The sequence below is a fragment of the Aedes albopictus genome, chromosome 2 (assembly GCF_035046485.1).
Source record: "Aedes albopictus strain Foshan chromosome 2, AalbF5, whole genome shotgun sequence".
In the NCBI taxonomy this organism is placed as follows: domain Eukaryota; kingdom Metazoa; phylum Arthropoda; class Insecta; order Diptera; family Culicidae; genus Aedes; species Aedes albopictus.
The window spans coordinates 410,607,492-410,624,972 of record NC_085137.1 but is presented as its reverse complement, the minus strand read 5'-3'; the positions used below and the strand labels follow the sequence as shown (position 1 = coordinate 410,624,972).

The window sequence follows — 17,481 nt, the reverse complement described above, 5'->3', positions numbered from 1 at the left end:
ATCGCTTGAAGTGCCAGTAGGAAAATCATACACGGAGAAAAATATATAGTCATGTCAATCATATTACGGTCTCGAACAATAATATAATCCTTTTCTGAGATTGTTTCACGCATAATACAATAGGTCGAAGAATAATGGAAGCTTGAATTAACCAGAATTGGCGATTTGGTTAGAGCAAGAAATATGGTTCATTCAACCATATTATGCTTACATCAACAATATTTATGGTTGATGGTTTGACAGCTCACTTTTTCTCATGGTGGATTCAAGCATGTTTATGCTTAACTTGACCCTCAACTTGAAGGTTGAACTAACTGTATCGGATGATTGGTTTAAAATACACTGAGAATCGTTCAAATGCTGTTTTTATTATTGCTAACTGCACCCCAAATTGGACTGACACAATAGTGCGCACACACCTTCAAAGTGTGATTACAGCGCAGGGATACGTCGGATCGAATTGAGGTCTTCGGTGCACTTATTCCTTGTAAATGGAGGAATAAGTACACCGAAGACGTCGAGACGATCCGAGGCAAATGTGCACTTTTATCACACTTTTTAGGCGTACCAAAAAAAGTGTGATAGTCCAATTTGAGATGTAGTCTGCAATATTTCTAAAATCATTAAAAACCTTATATTTGGGATAAACGCCTGGATAAAATTATTGCTTAAATAATATTACGGATATTAGAACTTAATTGTCTTGTGATAATTATTAAAGTCCAAGACAATTCGTCAACCACTGCAATGCTCTTTGTTCGCTGGACGTGGTGGAGACAGGAGAGCTTGTATTTCTTCGCGATCAATTTACAGCTATGAAATATCATTATTGTTGACTGAAAACAAAATAATTAAAATACACTTAATATAGAAATAAAACTTTGGTATATACATACCCACAGATGTCAAAAGAATTTGACAGAATTGAACTCGTCTCTTGCAACTGCCGCCGCCATGATGAAAAAATATATCAACAATTTATGGCTGAGTACACAGCAGCCAGAGGGTTCAAGTAATGACATATATGCTTGGTTGAGGCATTGTAATGGTTGATCTTCAATGACGTTGATTCAATCGAAAAATATGCCTGGTGCAAACATCAAATCATTGTGAAGCAACCATGCTGTTACACCAAGAACATCTTTGAAGCTTGATAGAACTATGGAAAAAGTTATATCGACCAGACAACATTTCTGTCCGTGTACAGTATCCTAGAAAAATCTCAGAGGGAACTTCTGAAGCAATCCCAAGAAAAATCTCAAATGGAGTTCTCCGAGAAATATCAGAAGGAACTTCTAGAGGAATCTTGGAATAAATTTCTGGATACATCACGGAAAGAACACTTGAAGAAATCCTAAGAAAAATTGCTGAGGTAATCTCAGATGGAATTCCTGGAGCAATCCTAGAGAGAATTCCTGGAGGAACCTCAGAATGAAATCCTAAGACTCATTTCGGAAGGAATTTTTGGATGAATGCAGCAACTTTTGGAGAAATGTTACAACCGTAGAAGGAATTCCTGAGGAAATTCTACAAGGATCACATGGGGGATGTCTCCAGCAAGTCATAAATTAGTATTTACCTTAGTGCCCATACTTATATAAAAACAAAAATTTCGAAAAATGACAAGTCTTACCTCCTAAATCAGTTGTTTTGAGCTCCCAGAAGCTAAGTTCAAAATTTGAGCAAAATCAATTAAGCCTGAGGGGGCGCTCAAAACGCTTGAAGTTTGTAAGGGAAAACTTGGCCAAATGTATGTAATTTTAAGTTTTCGAATTTTGCCGCTAGGTGGCGCTGTAAGCGTTCAATAACCAAACCCTTCGGTATTATTGTAGGTGACTATATGCCAAACAACTTTGTCGAAGACCGCAAAGTGATCCAACATCTGTGAAAAAAGTTATACCCTAGGAAAAGTGAGGATAAACTTTATTGTTGTTTTTCCAATACATGTAAAGGAATAATATCAATAATGAAATCTCAATACTTTGCCTCACTTTGCCTAGGGTATAACTTTTTTCACAGCTATCGGATCACTTCGCGGTCTTTCACAAAGTTCTTTGGCATATAGTCACCTACAATAATACAAAAGGGTTTATTTATTGAACGCTTACAGCGCCACCTGCATACATTTGGCCAAGTTTCCCTATCAAGCGTTTTGAGCGCCCCCTTAGGCTGAACTGATTTTGCTCAAATTTTGAACGTAGCTTCTGGGAGTCCAAAACAACTGATTTAGGAGGAGGAGGACTTGGCATTTTTTGAAATTTTTGTTTTTTATATAAGTGTGGGCCACCCTAATTTACACTTACGCGAACTTTGGAACTCAATCAACCACCCATGGGAATTTCAAATCGTAAACGTCAACGTCTTGCAAAAATTTCCTTAACAACCGCGGCTTGCAGTGTCTCCAGCGATGGGAGCTGCTCAGTACAATTATCGATCGGCACTTGCTGTCGTCATAGCCCAGTTATCGATTGGAAGCCGTAAATCGAATTGTTCTGCTACCACGTCACTAAGGGAAACGGTAGGGTATCGGGATGCTTCGTTGGCATAGTCCCCTCGTTCGGCCTATATCAACGTAAACCAAAAACTCAAACAAACACGCATAACTGGATATCGGAAAAGCTTTGCGCCAAACAACTGTAACATTTCGTTTCAATTTAGCACTTTGGAACATTAAAATTGAATGAAAATGTCATTTTGTTTAGCTTTTGCAGACGCCATGATTCTTCGGCTTAGTGGGTAGTCTGTACACATGATCATAAATGGCATGATTCTGGAACATTTCGAAATGACTTTTCAATAACTGAACATTTGATGCGACGGTCGAAGACGCTGTTTTGAACTTGTGTATTTGTTTTCAACGAATAATAACTATTTTACAAATTGAATGTGGGCCGAATATTGAGGTCATTTTTTTCATTATGTACCCAAATCTTGGCCCATCCGTAAAGTGACGTCAAAAACACCGATAAAAAGACGTCAACAACATTTCTTGCCTCAGAACCAGAAAGAACGAATAGGAAGAAAGATTTTGTGTGCGGTGACTGTAAAAATATAACACAATAAAAGGGATGCGTTGTTTTCGTTACTAAATTAAGACAGAACTTTAGTTTAAGTGCTTTATTTATAACTTTCTGAAAATTTGGCTCCGAAAATGTAATTTAAAAGTAAGATTGGTGATCAAACAGAGATAATACTTCAGCAGAAATATTGAAAAAATGAGATAATTAGTGGTTCTAGTGCATGGAAAGCAATAGGCCAACGTTGTATCCACTAATAGGCCAATTTTTGAACCATAGACCAACGTTGTATACCATCGCATCGAATCTTTTCAACTTAATTAAGTAAATTCTTGAATATTTACGTTAGTTTACTTCCAATTGGTGAAATATGCATTGCCTAGAGTGTGTAAGAGGGTCAACATATTATTTCCAGTGCTATTAATTCATGAGTTATGGTCAAAATTGTCAAGGCGGCTTGCAAATTAGGCCAAGGAATGGTACATATACCCTAGTTGTTGTGCATGATGATTAATCCCACAGACATTTTCAAGTAACTCAACCCATAGGGTTTCGAAATACTTGGGCACCCGCGTCAATTCCCGGCACCTCACAGTAAAACAAATCAAAATATCACTTGCGAATTTCATTTTATGTAGGGTAGTGAACCACTTGGACAGCGGTCGGTATTTTGGGTACTCTTCGCTATAACTCAGTCAATACCAAACCAATTGACTTGTTGTACACGGCTAAATACTATACGTATCTCATCGCGTTTCAAAAATTGTGTCAATTGGTTCAGAATTGGCTGAGTTATAGCAGAAAAGTGCCCAAAATAGGACCCTGAGATGGTTCCCCTTCCCTATTCAAACTTATACTGTTAGCAGATAGAGGAGTGTCTGCTCAACCTGTTACTGGTCAGAGATTACATGAATAATGGGAAATACGCTCAGGTGGACGTGGAGAAGCCGAAATTCGCAATGGTTATTACGCTCTTCTGAAATGTTAGTCTAAAATTGGTAAAAAACGTGAACTTTTTTCAGTAGCGCGTTTAAACGTGATTCTATCGGCATGGTGACTTAAGATAAAAATTTTATAAATATTGGGCTCGTCCGATGGCGTTTGACTTTGGTTCGGAACTTTGCTGCAAGCAACACTGTAAAATCTAACTTTTTATGCAACATTTTTGGTAAAGTTATAGATATGTTCAATACAAATATCTTTGCTGAAGACACCAAACCTCTATCTATGCATAGTTTCAAGATTTGGGGTCCATTCACACAAAAAATCGTCGTTAAACGTCGTAAAAATAACCATGCAGAAGTAAATAGGGTTTGAAAATATCATGGATTATGGATATTTTTGAGCAAAAAAAGCCGAAGAGAACATCATTTCGATTACATTCCACAACTACGCTGAGAAACAAGATCTGCTTCAATGCTATGTAATGCCAGAAAAAAAATTGTCGAACTTTTTAGCACAGAGATAGTTTAATAACTTTTTGTAGCATTCTATCGATAAGTTGTTTTGCCGAACTGTTTGTATTCACAAAATCAGTGAACCCTCAGCAATTTTAGTAGGGCGTCTATGTGTTTGACGCCACTCATCTTTATGGGTTACTGATAGCAAAAACAGTATTTTCAGTTGCAGCTCTCCGTAAAGTCAAAACTTGCTCACTATTAAAAAGCTATTCCGCCACTGATCACGGATACAGTAGGTTATGAGTTCAACAACCGGACTGGTCATATTTTTCACACACTTACAGTGAACACCCAAGCAAGTCACTATTTAATAGAAACACAATTGAAGGTGTTGCTAAATTAGAGGTCTATCATGCAACATCCAAAAGGTAACAATTAGCGTCTGTGTATTTGCATGCATTTCCATACGCTACTGGAGTGGATAGATAACTTAAGGCGAAACTGGGAGTATTTCCTCATTTTTTCGGTTTTTGATTTTTTATTAAATAACGAAGCAATATTTTCAAAATCGGTTTTCGTACACATATGAAGTATGGATCAAGGTATCTTCTGATTTTTTTTTGAGGTGGAAAATATCTTTCGTTTTTGCAGAAACCATTTTTTTTGTGAAATTTTGTTCAAAAATGGTTTCCGCAAAAACGAAAGATATTTTCCACCTAAAAAAAATCAGAAGATACCTTGATCCATACTCTACACGTGTACGAAAACCGATTTTGAAAATATTGCTTCGTTATTTAATAAAAAATCAAAAACCAAAAAGTGAGGAAATGCTTCCAGTTTCGCCTTAAGGTTCATTTTTCTACTGTGTTCCTGCACCACCACTCTGTCTTCACGGGCGACGGGCCACATTATAAGATATTCGCGAGGAAATTACGATTGTAAGTCCATTAATCCTAGAGCTACTTAACTGCCAGCTGTTAGTACATTCCAGCTTTCAAGTGTACCTACCTATTACTAAGCAAACAATCTATTGACGATTGCCGAACAAAGAGCGAGCCTTTGTTGCGATTACAGTAAGTGACTGACTTCAAGAAGCCTTTAGTAGCGGCGAAAGTGTGTGGCAAACAAACCAATCATCGCGACTTATTTATGATTGGCTTAGCGCGCAATACACTAGGTACCTACGAGGCATTGCTAATTTTCCTCTCTAGGTTACATTACGTAGGTACGATTGTTGTTTGCTGCGCTTCGAGAGAGAGGGATACGGATAACAACAAATGACGACGGTCAACTTGATAAGAGAGTAGATTGTTTTATAGCGTGCACAAAATGCGGATATTTTTTTGTTATTATTTTTCAATCACGATCCGACAGTAATAGGCTTGTCCCACCCAACATATACGTGAGAATCGCGCAAAAATAAACTTAAGCGATAAATGAGCGAGGCTTCATCCTTGATCAATCACAGCTTTGAACTCTTGCTGCGAGAAGCTTATGTTTTCATTTTTGCTTTTTGCAATACAATAAAATAAATTGTGCATAACAAACCGACACAGTAGTTTTAAGTTAAGGTGTGCACATATGGCTTTACCATAACTTTCATAGAACCTTCTTGGTTTGTTAAAACTAAGATTTGAACACGATACTACTCGAACTCGACCAGTCATGCAGCTAAGTAAACCAAAGCGGTCTATACGTCACGTGTACAATATTAGCAAGAAATCATTTTTTCGATCTTTTCACCGTAGGACCATGTGTACATACATACAACTTGGGCGGTGTACTCGGTAGTGAATGAAACAAAAAAGATTGATCAAATTATAACTGCTCCGGTGCTCGGTACTTGGGTGTCTTTGGCTTCTTTTGCTGTTGATTAACAACACGGTGCAATATGACCATGACCTTCACGTCAGTGAAACACAGGTCATATATATGATAGGCGACCTGCGAAGGCCCGACTTGTCCGATGAATTTAGTGAAAAATTCAAATTTTTCGGGCACTTCGATTCTGGCTTCGGATTACAAATGCAATTTTATTGTAATTATATTGAAATAAATGTTATTGATATTCGTTGTTCAAAGAAGTTGTAGCAGATAAGTAAAGTTGAAGTTTCAAAAAAACAAAACAATCAATAAATCAGTAGCGTTACACGCTGATTTTCGATATGTTTTATATTCATACCTATTTGAATGGCGTTCTTTATAAATATGGTCACATATTGCGATGTTCAAAGTGTTCCAGACTGTTCTGAAATTAAGTTATTCAAATCTGCAGGAGTAATTTTGGGCATTTCAGCAACACATTATGACACTCCTTAATCTGCTGTAATCCATGCAACTCAGAGGCCACTCATTGACATTTTTAGGATAATGAAGGTCATCCAAACTAACTTGGAGTTAAGAACCTCAGATCTATACCCGTAACAGTAGCCATGTCTGCTATAAAGAGTAAAGTTGCATAATCAACTAAGGTTACTGGTCCTGCTTGGTGACTAACAAATATTATTATTATGTACATTCAAGGTCGTCCAACCCGAGGAAAGGCATATAAAAAAATGATAACAAGTTCTGTAACCTGGTTATCATTCATTTGATAATTGAGTTTGTTATCATTTAGGTTAAATTAAGAGCCAACAATACAAAAATGATAACTCAAATTTACTTGTCGAATACCAAAATGATAAGAAGTTCAGTTATCGGTGAATTCAAGTTGATAACTAATTGTGTTATACAATATTTTGTTCAACATTACATTGAGTTATGAAATTGAAAAAACAAAGCTGATTGATAACTGGTTTTGTTATCAATTAGTTATCATTCAGACCTATTTTATCGACCAAAATAGTAAAAATCTACTTGACCGACATCGTCAGCAATTGCAAAATGTATTTTATAATCTACAACCAATGTTTCCAACTATTGCGCAAAGGCGGATCTTGAACCCTGATCGAGTGATTGTTTGACTCAGCCGATAGCCCCTATACCAACGGGACTCAGTGAGAGTGAGAGTAATTGAAGGCTCCCTTGAAATTTTATGAATCATTTCAAAATTATTTCGGGATATTCCAGACCAATCGAACTACTCTCCGAAGAGCAGAACCTCAGGTCTACACACGTAACAGTGGTCATGTCCATTTTACAGAGTAACATTGCATAATCAACTACGGTTACTGGATCTACTGGAAGCCTTATAGAAAGTAGTATATGCTTTTGGGACATTTAGGGTAGTCCAATTCCTACTAAACAACCCTATGGAGCAGAACTTCAGGCAGGTTAACACTCGCAACAGTAGCCATATGCACTATATAGAGTAATGTCATAATTATAAAATGTTGGGTCTTTGAACTAAAATTTTTGGACTAACATGAAAACCGGTATAAATTGTTATATTCTTTTGGGATATTCAGCGTTGTCCCAACTGTCCTGGAATTAAGTTCTTGATATCTACAGCTGTAACATTAGTGATTTTTGCTATGAACTGCAACGTTACATATCTAACTATCTAACTAACTAACCTAATTTCTTTTGAGATATTCCACTCGTAGTGACTGGATTTATATCCGTCATACAAAATAACGTAACCTGCTGGACAAATCTGAAAATTGATAAATATTGGTATGTTTTTGGACATTCAGAGTCGTCCAGTCTGTCCTGAAGTTCAGTCCTTGGTATCTACAGCCCCTACAGCAATTGATTGCACTATGAAATGAACTGTAACGTCACTTATCCAACTATAATCTAAAACTCTTTTGGGATTATACGAAAGTTATTGTGGGATAGTCCAAGCCAATAAAACTATCTAAATATATTTTTCAGATCTACCATGACTCTCATTACTCATTGGCTATAGTTTTACATGTAATTTTTAAAGCTATAGTCTATGCTCTGTACCGTCTACCCCCGTTGGTTTGAACGACACCTCATGCAAACCAACGGGGTTCGTTTTTTAATTTGAACTTCTAGTAACCCTGTGGACATCGAAAAATACACTGATGGTAACCGTTTTTGCTGTTTTGTTTTAATTCTGCGTTCCATTTCACCCCGTTCCATGAGCAGAATGACGTTTGAATCATTTTTAGTTTGAACGATGTGCAGATTAGAGGGGGTCAAATTAAAAAGTGTTCAGATTAGATGAGGTCAAACCAACGGGGGTAGACGGTACTTGAAATACAAGCTGAATGAACTCCAGTAATGACAATATTATAATTTGCTACCTTAGATCTATGTCTTTGGCTCTCCATCAGGGTGTCTACTCATAAGACAAACTAACATTTCCTGAGTTTTGCAGGTTTTTCCGGGGGAAAATTTTAAATGTTGATAAATCAAAAATTAGCCTAAATTTCATAAAATGTCTATAGGGGTAGGCGGGGCAATATGGACACCCGGGGCAGAATGGACACCCTCAATATTTTGAAATATGCGAACTTTTTTGAACTTTTAATGAATGGAGAATAATAGTCCATTTGTCTAAAACGTAGTTTCGGGAAAGAAACATTCGAAATTAAAATTATACTTGATTTTACACGAAAAAGTTGCGTCCTTCGTTTTTTTGTGCATGGAAAATATAATTTTCACACCATCTAAAATAATATTTAGTGATTATTTTTACGGGTTGATTAAAACCTGATATTTCTAGAACACATGCAAGTAGTTTTGCTGTATCTACATGCTTAACATGTTTATATTTTTTTCTTTATTATATCAAAAATCAAGTTTGGAAATATCTTCTGCTGCCGGGGCAAAATGGACACTCACCTTTTTGAAAGAAGCGGCAAGGGAAAAATATAACCTAAATCACAAACCAACAAAATTCTTCGATTTCATTATATTTTCGGTTAAATGTTCACTATAGTAGACATAGGGTGAAACAAATTGGTCAAAAAACGACAGCAGTGGAAAACAGTTGTTCTAGGCACAGCTGTACATGCCGACAAAAACACAGCTTTATCCAGAACAGCCTGAATTTAAATTAACTGAACAAAAATTAACTACTTCGGCGTATTATTCATCCATAATAGTTGTTTTGTAATGAAATGACTTTATAGGTGTAAATAATGTACGAAATTCGTAAAAGTCTCATGGTGTCCATATTGCCCCATGGGGGTGTCCATTCTGCCCCATATGCTTGAAGACGGTCATAAAAACTAACATTTTTCATAACATTTTTTGAAGTGGATAAATCATTTTTCTTAGTGAGCATTCTTATGCAATAGATGCTAAATAGACTTTAAAAGTATACATGTATCAAAAAACTAAACTTTTTTGACATCTTGCCTGGCAAAGTTGGCAAAAACCTTAGGGTGTCCATATTGCCCCGCCTACCCCTACTTTTCAAAAACTACACGGAAATACAGTGGAGCGGACCTGATGTGATGGTTAGAACACTTGACTATCACACCGAGGACCTGGGATCGAATCCCACTCCCAACAAACTCGCAAAATGTGAGTTCTTCCTTCGGAAGGGCAGTAAAGCGTGGGTCCCGAGATGAACTAGCTTAGGGCTAAAAATCTCGTTAATACAGATAAAAAAATATACAGAATTATTCTCAAAACTTAAACATTTAAGAAGAAATGCGCAAGATTTATTATCCAAGACATTTCACCAAATCACTGAATTCTTTCAAAAACTGTCTAATAAAATTGTTTCGAATATATTGCAAAAATCGGTGAAGGAATATTTAAAAAAAAAAAAAATCCAAAGTTTTTTTGGGTTAATTGCAAGAAAGTGCTTTGACATTTCCACCTACAAATACTCTAAAAAATCAGAAGAACATTACTGATTCCACAGACTGTATGACCGTTAATTCCACACACAGTTTTAAATTTGAACTTAGGTGTTTGTACTCTGTGCTGGTGGTGTAGTAATGTTGAGATTTCAAAAGTTTACCCATAACACAGCGTAACAAAAATTAACTTTTGGTCTGTCTCAAGAGCAAACTTATGTGTCTCTGAAGGATTTTGGGCCGCTGAATCCGAATCCGGGCTCAGATTAGCTCCAACACGTCACAATTTTGAGCTATACCTCAATTTATAGGGAAAAATATGCGATTTTGGGCTTTTTTGACTGCAAGCCATTAAGCATGGAAATATTTTTTTAGCAATCAAAAGGTTAATTGGACAATTAATATCTAAATTAACGACTCATGCAAAATATTTCATTTTACCAAATCGAATTTGATAGTTTTAAGCGATTTATGTTAGGTACGATATTTCCCATACAAGTCACCCTCCAAAAGTTGCATGCAAGTTTTCATACTGCAGCCAAAAAAAGGCCAAAATCTTATATTTTGCCCTATAAATTGAGGTATAGCTAAAAATTGTGATGTGTTGGAGCAAATCTGAGCCCGGATTCGGATTCAGCGGCCCAAAATCCTTCGGAGACACATAAGTTTGCTCTTGAGACAAAAAAATGTTGCGCTGTGTAATTCTTCCTTCAAATCCTTCCAGAATTCCTCCTTTAAATTCAATTCCAGTTTCACACAAAAAGTTTTTCTTTGAAATTATCGAAGATTTTTGTTTTTTTTGGCTTTCTCCGGTTTTCCCAAAAATATCCAGAGGTTTTTACGTATTTACTTCCATAAACAGCTCCTTCCGAAATTTTTCACGGCTTTTTGAGTTTTTTTTTTCACGTGGTCTCTGCTAGAGTATGTACCACCCCCCGGAAGTTTCTCGCTGGATTCCTCCCGGAGATCTTTCCAATTGTTTCCAAAGTTCTTCCAGGAATTTCTCTTGGTGGTTTCGGGATAGTTTTCCAAGAGTTTCTCTAGGGATTTTTGCAGAAGTTCTTCCAGAGATTTCCTCCAGAGACAGTTTTCAGATATTTCTCGTGGATTTCCTTGCGGGATTTCGCACGTAGTTTTTTAGAGGTTTTCAGAGTTCCTCCTTGAATTTTCATTAATATTTCATCTTGAGATCAGTCCCAGAACTTTTTTTCCGAGATATCCCAGTTTCCCTCAGGATTTCAATCGTAGTTCCTTTCGACATTTCTCCAATTAGTCTTTGTGGAGGTTTTCGCAAAATTTGACTGGGATTTCTTCAGATATTTCTCCGGGAATTTCTTACAAGAAATCTTGTAAGTTATCTCAGATCAGAAGGGATTCCGAGAAAAACTCTGCAAAAATCCTGCAAGAGCTCCGGAAGCAATTTTCAAAGAAATCTCAAAATAAAGCATCCAGAATTTCGGGATAATTTCTGATAGAGATTCCGGGAAGAGCTCTGGGAATAATCCCGAGAAAATCTGTGAGAAAATAATCTCAATCTAATCACTAAAAGAAATCAGACAATCAACTACAAGGAAAAACTTTGGTAAATATCCGAAAAATAAATACGGCACGAACTCCATGAGAAACACCAGCAGTAGCTCCTGCAGAAATCGCAGAAGACTTTCTAAAACATCTTAGGAGAAAGTCCAAGACAAATTCTTAAAAACTATCAGAGACATCCCAGGATCAACACCGGAAGGAATCTTTCTCTCCGCTTCTTGAGAAGTTCCGAGAGAAATCTCAGAAGAAATCCCGTGAGAACCTTTGGGAAACCAGCTGAAACTTCTGTAGAAATCCAAGGAGAAACTCTAGAAGAAAGCTAAGTTTCTTGAAAAGGTCACACGAGAGACTCGGATGAAATCCTGGAAGGAATTCCTGCAGAAAATTAGCGAAAAACACTTTGAAACCGTTGGAAGAGCCTTGGTAGAAATCTCTGGAATAACACCTTTAAGAGGAATCACGAAAGAAACACTAACGGAAATTCCGCAACAACATCTGCGGTATATCCTGAGGGAAAATCTTGAGGAGATCTCGGGATAAATCCTGGTAGAAATCCACGGGAACTCTGGGAGCAATACTGGGAAAATCTCCCAAGAAATTTTGTAATTATCTGTATGATATGAAATTCCGTATGTAATAATTCCAGAAGAAATCAATTAGAATTCCAGAATCCTAGAAGATTCTCAAGGAAGAATCCTGGAAAGAAATATTCGAATCGCGTGAAAAAATTCTGGTAGGATCCGGAAGAATCCCCGAAAGAATTCAAAAAGAAATACCAAGACAAATGGTATGAAAAAAATACGGAAGAAAATCCTGAAAGGAATTTCAAGTTGTGTTTCCAAAGAAATTCCAGAAAGATACCCTGACATAATTCCTGGAAAAATCGTTGTAGACGATTTTCTAGATGGATACACTACCTAACACTACATAATCGAAAACTTTTTTATTCAGACCCATGATGTAGTAAACTCTGTGGACGCAATTTTTGAGTAATCTACAAGTAATAAAAATCGCTTCTTTTTATTCATGCGACCCAATGTTTTATTGTTTTTCCATCGATGTAAAATTTCCATGAGTTTTCACGATATTTCCTGAGTATTCCAGGATTTTCCCTGTTATATAAAATTCCCTGAGGATTCCCGGTTTTCTAGGTTTTTTTTTCAGGTAGTGGATACCCTGTATTTAATGTGAAATTTGTAACATTGTTTTCGAGATTCTGCAGTTTTTAGGAGTCCTATATTTAACGTGGACAGGCTTTAGTCGGAAATGTAATCATAATGATAATAATAAGAGAATTATAATACTCAATAACTGAAGATGAAGATACTTACTCATACAAATGCGCAATGGTTTTGGCCAGCCCATTGCCGGAACCGCACGGGATGATTCCGATCGCCAATTCGTCGATCGCCGTCTGCCAGTCTTCTCGTTCGAACAGCCCATTGAGCACCTCGTAGAAGATGCCATCTCCCCCCACCACCACTATCCCGCGCCAGAGGTAGATGTCCCGGTTGCGGACAAACTCCCTGGCCCAGTCGGGTTTTTTCGTTATGTGCAGATCGTAGGAGATTTCCGCTTCCGCCAGAACGGGCGCCACCCTCTGTTGGAACATTTCCCGTGCCTTGCCGGAACCGGACTTTGGATTGAGGACCACCAGCATTTTGCGCGTTTCCTTCGGATGATATGTGGGCTTGATGGAGGTTTCCCCCGCGACCAGATACTTGATCGCGGCTCGCCATTTCTGCGCTTCCTTGTTGTTGTCCTCGTACTTGTCGAAGGACCGAAACCGTAGGGTGATGGTCGTTCGTTCGCGAAATCCACCGCGCCGGTTCCGTTTCAGGATGTAGGCGTAGATGTAGAGATACGCACTGACGTCGGATTCATCCTCTTGGCCGGAGTTTTCTTCGACTACCTTGAGCTGAGCGGTCCCCGAGATGGAAGTGCAGGCACATGCGGAACTTCCCTTTCCTTTCCGTTTGCTCCGTAGGCAGCGGCAGCCGATGATGTCCTTGAGCGGGATGGTTTGTTCCTTGGTTGATCCGTTGGTTTGCTTTTTGAGGCTAAGGCCTTTGTCGGTTAGGCGTACCTCGAACACGGTATTCTTCTTGGAACTGATGTAGAACGTTTCCGTCAGGTAGACCACGTGCGGCGGACTGCTGCAGTCGGTCCCCTTGCTGATGGTAGGTGACGGGTTGACTATCTCCTCCGAGCCGAGGTCGATTTTTGGTTTATCAACCATCCTGGAATGGTTGCCGCCGCCGCCGTCGCCACCACTTCCGACGCTGTTTTTGAGGAGTCACTCGAGCACGCCACTTTCGATGGATGTTTCATTAACTTGCTGCACTACGAATATGTGTGTTCACCGGAATAATCCCGCTTTTTCCAACTAGGTAATCACATGTACAATTTCTGTATTTGAAAATAGGACATTGCATTATTAACACTTTGCTTTTTGTTCAGTGACGTTAAGGCGCTTCAACTTATCTTCTATATAGGGTGAGGCGGGGCAAGATGGGTCGCGGGGCAAGATGGGTCAGTGCCATTTTCGGGCACTCATGTTTTGATTATGTTAATAATTTTGTTAGATAACCAGCATGAGTGTACAAAAGTTTGGGGCATTGATTGAAAAATTATTCACTCTCATTGGAAATAAAAAATAAAATGGTTTTTAGCCATTTTTCTTATGCGATACATTCCATATAATCTCCATATAAACGGCCGCGGGGCAAGATGGGTAACCTTCAATTTTGAACGTATTTTTGGAGCATTCAAAAGTAATTTATTTTTTATTACAAGACTATCTCATAAATGACTTCAATCAAGCGGATGAACGCTGAAAATTATAACATAAAATTATGATAATTTTTTAGTAAAAACATCGGTTTTTAGGTCGCCTTAGTACCACTCAAATCGTAAAGTTTTTTATATTCCAAATAAATTTATAAAATGTTTACTAGTAGCATTTATTTACTCAGTATGAATATGGAGCATATAAAGGGCGAACACGATGAAATTGCCACACAGAAAATATTGTATAACTTTTGATTACGTTCGTCAAAATAGCTAATTTTTTTACCATGAATAGTATATATGTGTAGCTAATACCATAAAATTTTCATTAAAATCGATTGAGTATTGGCGGAGATATCGTTGAAACAAGGAAATTGCCACTTGAGAATCTTGTGCAAACAAACATTTTGGAAAATATCACTTTTTTGCCGTTTCAACGCTGGCGCCAAAAATACTGAACCGATTTCAATGAAAATTTTTATGTACGTAAAGTATGTATGTAGAAGTAGTTTGTCAAAATTTCATTCAATTTGATCATACCGTTAAAAAGTTATAGCCATATATGTCGCACTATGTCACAATAAGCAGATGTGGTTTTTGATATAGTGAAATTCAAACTGTTCTTACTTTGAAAGTACTCAACAAAAATGGCTGAAATTTTCACTGTAAACAGTTTAACACAACAATTTTACACTGCCAAAGTTTTATAAAAATCGGGACAGTGTTACCAGTTCTACAGTCAAAATAGTGCACGCGGAACTAAAAATGGTCAAAAAGTAACTAAAATGTACCTTGAAGCGATTTGAACTTTGGATATTTACTAAAAAAAAGTACTGAACCGATTTCGACCAAATTTTTACCACTTAATTGATACTATGTTAAGAATATCGAGTGAAATTTTCAAACGTTTTGATGAGGTAACAAAAAAGTTATAGCCTAAGTAATTTTTTGAAATGGGTGCACAAATTTTCTAAAATCTCATTTTATGGTATCGACAATATATGCGCCAATACTCAACCGATTTTAATGAAAATTTTATGGTATTAGCTACACATAATATACTATTCATGGTCAAAAAGTTAGCTATTTTGACGAACGCAATCAAAAGTTATACAATATTTTCTGTGTGGCAATTTCATCGTGTTCGCCCTTTATGAATGCGGAACAAATCTTATATTTTGACGTTTTTCGTTGAGAAAATGTGAATTATCTAAAAGGTGACCCATCTTGCCCCGCACTTTTTTCACGGCGCTAAATCGATCACTTTTTAAAACTGCTTGTTTAACATCATATTTTGTATTTATTGAACTTTTTATCGACTTTTAGCATAGCTAACTAGTGTATTGAAGAGTAGCGGACGAATACAAACCAATACGATTTGTATTTACAAAGTTATGGTGATCCATCCTTAGGTGACCCATCTTGCCCCGCCCCACCCTATATAAAAATGCAGTGGCATACGTGGGACCACGCATAACTTCGGAACGGAAGGTCCGATTTTGATCGTCTTAGTTTTATTCTGTTAGTTTTCAGCTAAGGAAGGTTTATGAGGCAAAAAAACATGGAAAAATTGAGAGTTTTTGAAAATCAATCTTCCATACAGTTTATGACCGGGGTGTGGGTCTTGGATAGAAACTTGAAACGTCAAAAAACGCAGTAGGCAAGACAAAGTTTGCCGGGTACAGCTAGTTTGATATAAGATTGTAAAAACATCATCATTTGTTTTGGTATATACAGGTGAGCTCATTTCATATTGTTTTATAGCAAAAAATCAAGGAGAAATAGGCCAAGGCATCTGAACTCTGTATTTGCCGGGGCACGTGGCGTAGTTGCTACACGTTCGCTTCATAAGCAGATGGTCACGGGTTCGATCCCCAGCCCCGGCACTTTCGTCAGTTGCTCTTTCCCCCTGAGAGCAGCTGACACTGACCCTCTTCTGAGCCCATGGCTCATATAAACCCGGATACTTGGACATCGGAGAACGGCAACCTAAAATGGACCCCCAATCGGACTGGAAACAGGAACAACCAACAGCCACAAATCAACATACTCGTGCTCATCATTCTACCATGATAGGATAGAACGTGAAAGCAGCGCAACGGCAACCAGTTCGATGATTACAATTAGAATACAATACATTCAGGCGCTGTACAAAGTCTATGGAATCGCTCACGCAGTGCCCTAGTGACAATAGAGCTGTAAATTAGGTTAAGTGATGGAAGAATAAAAAAAGGCATCTGAATTTCTGGAGAAATTTCTAGAAAAAAAATCTGGTGAAAATTAAAAAGGAACTCCTAGACTAAACTCCTGCAACATGTCCTTTCTATGAAAAACAAACCTTACTCAAACGGGGAACATTTTCTTGAAGAATTTTTTGAAGAAAGTGATACAAATCAATTGAAAGTACATAAGAAAGTACAGCAAAACACATCGATGAATTGCTGGAGAAATGTTTGAACAAACCTTCGCAATAATACTTCTGAAACAAATGCCCACGGAAATCACTGAAGGAACAACTTCAGTAACCTTGTACCGACTTTTCGAACCCTCTAAGCAGAATACCCTCTTCGAATGAGTGTAATCAGTTTCGCACCTTTTAATTCCGCCCTATTTTGCTTATCCTTTGACAGATACGCGTATTTCGACTACCACTTGTAATCTTCCTCAGTGTCAGTTATCCACTGACATAACTGACACTGAGGAAGATTACAAGTGGTAGTCGAAATACGCGTATCTGTCAAAGGTTAAGCATCATTGGGCGGAATTGAAAGGTACGAATACGAAACTGATTACACTGATTCGAACTTCAGTAACCTCAAGATTTACTTTCAGTTTGAAATGCTTTCGGGGTTTCCCTTTTGAAATTTCTCTAAGGATTTTTCTAGAAATCCCTGTAGAAATTCCCTAGAACCCCAGGAATGTTTCTTTTTGTTCATATGTTCACCAGCACTTCTTGCGGAAATTCATACACATTTTCGGTGGGTTCCTTCAGGGTTTACCCCAACCAGTGTT

General features: G+C 37.6%; 1 protein-coding gene across 7 annotated transcripts in view; it reads right to left on the bottom strand.

The window, feature by feature from the left end:
• LOC134284008 (sphingosine kinase 2-like) overlaps positions 1–17,481 on the bottom strand; it is an 83,216-nt gene that overhangs the window by 49,581 nt on the left and 16,154 nt on the right. For 4 of the 7 annotated variants that reach the window (XM_062853439.1, XM_062853437.1, XM_062853442.1 and 1 more), the window contains exon 2: positions 13,011–14,088. In XM_062853439.1, the coding sequence (XP_062709423.1) occupies positions 13,011–13,918 (908 nt within the window). In that variant the 5' untranslated portion in view covers positions 13,919–14,088. The remainder of the gene's footprint in view (positions 1–13,010; positions 14,089–17,481) is intronic. The other 3 variants (XM_062853440.1, XM_062853443.1, XM_062853444.1) reach the window with 1 other exon arrangement.